Source organism: Rhinopithecus bieti, unplaced genomic scaffold (genome assembly GCF_001698545.2).
Source record: "Rhinopithecus bieti isolate Rb0 unplaced genomic scaffold, ASM169854v2 scaffold_4781, whole genome shotgun sequence".
Taxonomy (NCBI): Eukaryota; Metazoa; Chordata; class Mammalia; order Primates; family Cercopithecidae; genus Rhinopithecus; species Rhinopithecus bieti.
The window spans coordinates 1310273-1317474 of NW_016805181.1; the positions used below are offsets into that span (position 1 = coordinate 1310273).

The window sequence follows — 7202 nt, forward strand, 5'->3', positions numbered from 1 at the left end:
AAAAAAAAAAAAGCAGTTATGTTTTAAAGTATTTTAATAGTCATGATAATCCTTAATAAATATTTAATATCTATCCTAACTTTTAAGAAACATTGTAAACCATTGCACATTTGAAATTTTCATTCTTTAAATATTTTGGAAACTCTTACCTTGACATTTCCCAATAATGGATGTAAAATCATCTTTTGCAGACCTGTAAAACATGCAAAATCAAGGCAAAAGTTTTATCATAACATCGCATAGAACCATAAAATACCAGATACTGTGGACTAGATAGTTTCTATATACAACGCTCAATCATTTCTCCTCTCAGACATGGTTTTGTGCCTCAATTATGACCCTTTTGTCAGTGACAATATTTTCTTCCAACCTTCTTATTGCATCAGATACAGAGCTACTTTGTATGGAGATACATACATGGAATATAGTGACACAGCCTAAGTGAATTTACCATGGTCTTTTCATACAATAAAGATGTCTGGTCCCCATCCCTAAAGGTTCTGAATCAAGAAATCTGGGATGGGGCCCAAGCAAAAATATTTTTTTTGCTGGATACATCAATCCTAATTAAGAACTACTGGTCCGTATCATATTACAAAGTTTGATCACTTAGGGAAAAAAAGTGATATTTTAAGAAATCAAAGAGCCTTAATAGGTCACCATATTTAAATCAATAACCTGTTTTAAATCTGTGATCCTGAAACATATACCAAGTAGTATAATTATTATAAAATGTTTAAAAATGAAAACTGGTAAACCTTCTAGAAAATAATTTAATAACAATTATCCAAAATCTCCATGTCTGTAGCGTTTGACCTAACAATTCTATTTCTATAAAGTTATCCCCAGGAAATAATTACAGACACATATGAATATCAAAAAAACTGGTATGGTCTCATTTATAAAGGAGGAAAATAATATCCAGTATAAAGATTTTGAACTTCGCTATGTGCACTCAAGGAAATATTATGGAATTACTACAGTTGATCCTTGAACAACACAGGTTTCAACTGTGCAGGTCCATGTCTATGTGGATTTTCTTCTACCTCTACCACTCTGAGACAGCAAGACCACCTTCCCTTCTTCTTCCTTCTCCTCAGCCCACTCCATGTGAAGATGATAATAATGAAGACCTTCATAATGGTCCACTTCCACTTAATGAATAGTCAATATATTCCTCTTTCATATGATTTTCCTAATAACATTTCCCAAAGAATGAACTCATTTTTGTTAGTTGCTATGGTTGATATTTCCTTCATAACTGATACATTGTTTAAAAATAAAACAACTGAAAAGTCCAGTTTAGAGATGTCTTTAGATGTGTATATAATACCACTGAATGTCTCAAGAGGACAGACAGCATAATTGGTCTCAAGTAATATGTAACCTTGGTCTTTTGAACACCCATATTCAATCTATAGTTTTGTACCAGCAGAGCAAAACCATCCTTTTTTTTTTTTTTTTTTTTTTTTTTGAGATGGAGTCTCGCTCTGTCGCCAGGCTGGAGTGCAGTGGCACAATCTCTGCTCACTGCAACCAGTTCTCGGCTCACTGCCTCCCAGGTTCAAGCAATTCTCCTGCCTCAGCCTCCCAAATAGCTGGGACTACAGGCGCACGCCACCATGCCCAGCGAATTTTTGTATTTTTAGGAGAGACAGGGTTTCACCATGTTGGCCAGGATGATCTCAATCTCTTGACCTTGTGATCCGCCCGCTGCAGCCTCCCAAAGTGCTGAACCATCCCTACTCTTTTACACCTTCCTGAGTGTCTGCTTAGCTGACGTAGCAGTAAATGGTCAAACAGAGTGATTTCCACAGTTCTGGAGGATAGGCCTCGTTTACCGAGAAAGTAAAATTTCTTAAGAGGCAACAGAATGATCTGGGGAAGGAGAAAGATAAGCATATAACTCTGAGAAAGCATCCTTAATTTTTCAACTGGCATAAGTTGGTGTTTGACACTCACAAAATTAAGTGAGTTAAAATAAAATCCTTTTAAATATACCCCAGAAAATCTTACTTTCCATTTACAGAGTAACAAATGTTTCTCAAAGGAAATCTTGAATATGAATAATATTAACAATTACCTGATTTCCACACACTGATCTTGAACAGCAGCCAAAAGCTTTCCATTGCTTTTATGGAGAAGAAAGAGGGGGAAGAAAATCTATTATGAATATCTGTAGCAGTTTTCAACACAGATGGAATTATTTATTAAGTTAAAAATCATTTCTAAATTTGTTCGCATGCTTTAATTATCCATCTTTTGACCTTACAATTAAATGAGGATATAGGTACAAAAGCATACGAAATGATTTAATACAGCATGATGTTTAAACAATACTAAATATTTGCAACAAAGAGATTTACATACAATAAAAAGACTGAAAGTCATGAGGATTCCAAAATTAACATCCATAATGAAATGTAAAAGCAAATTCAGATAGAAACACATATGAATTTTATACTTCCTTACCTTGCTAGTACCAAATGCCAGTTTATCTGTTTATTAACCAAGCGAACCAGTCCATCAGGGAGCAAAAAAGGTGCAGGGCTGAAATTACAACACATTAGTTAGGTTAAAATCTAATCATGAAAACCACATATAAGCAGACAAATAGCACATATACTTACAGAGAGAGAGAGAGAGATTTTTTTTCCATTAGAATATAAAATTTGAATATTAGCAAATTGGTAGCTGAAATTTGACCATCTATATTTCTCTATTTCCAAAAAACACAGTTGTGTGTTCAAAGGTATAAATGTTATGTACTTCCCAGGAAACAGACATCTAGCATACCAATGACAGAGCAGAGTACACTTACACCAACCCTTTCTGCTCTAACTACCTAGGAACTCTGGCTCAACTGTAACAAAAACAAATTTTAGCATCAAGTTAAACTCACAAGAAAGAAAGATAAATTTCCAAGTACTAGAAATGAAAAAGTCACTGAAAGCTAGAATTGGGCACAGGGTAAAGGGAGAGACAAGGACTTAAAACAGGACTTAGCACGCAGGATAGGAAATGAGCTACTGAACCAAAGAGAGGACAGGAGTTGGAAGTGAGAATCCTGCAAAAGCAATGACTGCACCAGGTCACTGAAGGAACCAGAAACACCTCACCATAGGCCCAGGGACACTAAAGACTCTCTTCTCTCCCTGGAACTATGGTTCTGTGGAGGACAGGAATAAAATCTCCTATGAAAAAGTGAAAGTCCAAGTCTGTACTATATGCAAGATCAGATTACAATTTCACTTTACTCACGTGATGGAAGAATCTGCAAGCGTAAGTTCAAAATAAAACCATTCACAAAAGACACGAAACTACCAACCGTAAGTGAGTAAGTAGACACAGCAAATTAGAGGACTAATACCTGAAGAAATCAAGAAAACAGATGGAAAAGAAGAATAAAGAACATAATTCCATGAAAGAAAAATAGAAAAAAAAGAATACATTATGGAAATCAGAAAAGACAAAATAGGATTTCAAAATGTTAGTGGCCAGGCACGATGGTATGTGCCTATAGTCTCAGCTACATGGGAGGCTGAGGCAGGAGGATTGCTTGAGCCCAGGAGTTTAAAGCTACAGTGTACCAGGATCTTGCCTGTGAAGAGCCACTGTACTACAGCCTGACCAACACAATAAGACCCTCTCTTCAAAAAAAAAAAAATATATATATATATACATGTAGTATATTTATGCTCATTTTTTAAAACACAAAATAATATCAAAAGGCAGTTACAAAATATAATGAAGATATGAAACATGTATGTGAATACTATCTATATGAGGATAATTTCCTCTGGAAGGGAAGGGAAAGGAAAAGGGAAAGGACTTGAGATGTAACATTTTGCATAAAAGAGAAAGAGCTAGCTGACACAGGTTTATTATATTGTCAATAATTCTCAGTATGTTTATATTTCATAATTAAAAGAAAAGAACTTTTTTAAAAAAATAAGAAAAGCCACTTGAAACAAATATTGACCCCAAAACCTTTGGGTTTAATTACCATAAACTCAAGAGCACAAATGGAACAAAATCTTTTGAAAGTAGCACATCATGAGACAGATTAATCACTTCATGGTGCATTTGTAACCTGTACAATGATCAACACAGCCAATTCAAGGACAAAGGCTTCTCAGGAGGAAGGGAGACAAAAGAGACCTACTTATGACGCCTGATCATAAGGTTCTCACACAGAGGATAGGGCTTGTATCAGAGTTAACTTTCTGAGTCTTCCTTCTCAATAAATAACAAAAGAATTATCAAGCAGTAACCTGAACAAGACAAGCTTAACACCTTATCCAAGGGTGTTTGGGACTAACAAGTTGTCGCCTGGAGAGGTCAGAAAACACAGCCCACCTCCCATACTCCTATCCTCTCCTTCCACTCTCTCTTCCTACTCATTGCTCTATCCTATCATAGCCCACACCCACAAAAAAGTGATACAATTAAGTATAGAAATTGTAAATATGCATACATATATACATATATATACATATTTATGCACATACACACATACATAGAGTAAAAGCAGAAAGACATTGGAGCAAGTCCTAGAGAAGTGCCAAAGGTCTCTCCTACGGAACTATATTATCTCTGGAACTTTATGACAAGATATTCCCAGGGAAAAGCAATCTATCTAAATAATTCTATAAAACAATTCCTATGCATGTATCTAAAAGCAGAATTATACCTTTTTTGTCATAATAATTATTTCTTTGTTCTTTCTAAAGCTGGAAATTAGCATCATGCCTGAAAATATACTTAGCACTCAAGGAATTAAAAGTACACAAGAACTGAAACCTAAAGAACCTTCTCTGATACACAGCAGTTGAATATTAACCACAAGTGAGATGATGTGACAAGAACAAAATGTTTTTTAAAAGGTATGCAAGCTACAGATGCTTCATATGGACATTCAAGACAAGCCTGAGAACAGTCATCAGAGGAAGCAGAAATTGTCATGAAACATTCTTAATAGCAACTAAGGGAACAAAACTACCCTAAGTCTACTGAGATATCTTGTCAGATTATACTTAAATGTTTGAAATGTCTCATGCTGAGTTTGCCTGAATGTCAGCAACTTTCTCATGATCTAGAATTCATTTATGAAAACAAATCATATATAGAATAATATTGTTTATATTTGATGTTCACACTGTTTATCTGAAGAACCAAAACTCACCTGTACCAGATGTATTGGCGTAAAAATAATAAACGATCTGTAATTAAAAGAAATGGCAAAGCCAATTATAAATCAGTTGTTCTTCAAGAATCATTTTCAAATTAGATTTATAGATGAGAAATCTAAAATATACTACGGAGTGAGTCATTAAAAAAAATAACACAACTCTTAAAATGAGAGACTAAATATAACCTAATATACATCATAACACTTACAGGGTCATATGTTTATTAAATTCCAAGTTTCTGTGTTATTCAAAAGTTTCAGGTATTTCCTAACTGTTCAAGAAATAAAAGTGGTTTGAGATGTTAAATTTAATCTAAGAAGCTTTCATGAAACCATGGACTAGAAGTTATAATAATCACCCCTTAAAAAACAAAATATTCGTATAAAAATTAAAACAAGATACTATTTTATACTTCATGGCAAATATTTTTAAAATAATAATACCTAAAATGGGAAAGCCCATGGAAAACAAAACCTCTAACACGCTATGAAAAAACAATGCTTTCTATCATCCTATTTTAAATGTACATGTATGTGTGTACCTGTGTATGCAGTTAGGTATACATCAATGGAAAAAGGTCTAAAGAATAACAGATTCTCTCTAGGTGGTAAGACGAGGACAAATTTTTTTCTAATTTGTAGTTATCTATAGTGTCTGTATTTTCTACAATGAATTTTTATTATTTGTACGCATTTGCTAAATTCTCAAAATTTAAAGCATTTGTCATTATGAAAACTGAATATGCTAGTGTTTCTTGTATCAGAAGATAAAATTAACTATAATTAACTATAATTTTATCAGAAGATAAAAGTATAATCAGAAGATTATAGTTAATTTCAAGTACTTCTGTGAAAATGAATTTTCTCTTTATAACGAACTTAAATTCACTGGTATAAGAGGATGGACTTTGGAGCCAGAAAGACGTGCAGTCAAATTCCAAATGAATGACCTTGGGCAAGTTTTCTTATCTAAAAATGTAAAGGAGTAACGGCACCTACCCTTTCTGGTCTGATAAAAGGACTCTATCAATTAATACGGTAAACCTGTCACGGCACCAGCTCAGTAAACCTAGTGCTCAATCCTTTCTCAGACTCTTGTTAGTTCATACGTAAAATTTGTCAGGAGTTAAATGAATACCCTGGCTTACCAAATGTGTAATTTGAGTATCTCTGACCAGATGTATCTGAAACATCACATAAACCCCTTAAAATAGTCTCTCAGTGTATTTCACCTTCAACATCCACAGACTTTCTGAGACTCATACTGGCTTTGACCTTCATTCCTTCTAGAACAGCGGTCCCCAACCTTTTTGGCACCAGGGACTGGTTTTGTGCAAGACAATTTTTCCATGCACCCTAGATCCCTCACATGTGCAGTTCACAATAGGGGTCGCACTTCCGTGATTATCTAATGCTGCCGCTTATCTGACAGGAAGTGGAGCTCAGGTCCTCACTCACCCATTGCTCACCTCCTGCTGTGCAGCCTGGTTCCTAACAGACCACAGACTGGTACCAGTCCATGGCCCAGGAACTGGGGACACCTGTTCTAGAATACACCCATAATGGTTAAACCAAGGCTATATACTTTAAGCTGCATTAAAAACGTTCATGTGTAAATATACAAATGTACACATATACATACATGTGTGTATATATAAATTTATATAATTAAACTCAGATAACACGTCACTTTTATTAGTCTCCACACCAGAAGTCTAAAGAACACATTTTAACTGTTAACCATATCATTACTGTAGAGAAATAAACTATATTTACCTCGAATTGCTTTCGTGATGATAAAGGATGCACCATGTTTTCGGATGCCTCTAGGCTGGAATTTAAAACAAAGCCCTTACATTTGAATCCTCTAGTATTAGACTAGTATTACTTATACAATGTAAACTTATTTTTATTTACTAATATTCAGAGTTTTGGGCACAGGGAAGCAGTGGCTTAAAACTACTTAAAGACTGAATGTGCAGATGCAGTGGCTCACGCTTGTAATCCCAGC

The 7202-nt window shown here is 34.7% G+C and overlaps 1 protein-coding gene across 1 annotated transcript in view; it reads right to left on the reverse strand.

Moving 5' to 3' along the window:
- Positions 1 to 7202, reverse strand: part of NBAS (NBAS subunit of NRZ tethering complex) — a 399905-nt gene that overhangs the window by 386269 nt on the left and 6434 nt on the right. Inside the window, 4 exon segments of the mRNA XM_017871408.1 lie at positions 150 to 193; positions 2084 to 2131; positions 2473 to 2550; positions 5186 to 5222. Coding sequence (XP_017726897.1) covers positions 150 to 193; positions 2084 to 2131; positions 2473 to 2550; positions 5186 to 5222 — 207 coding nt within the window.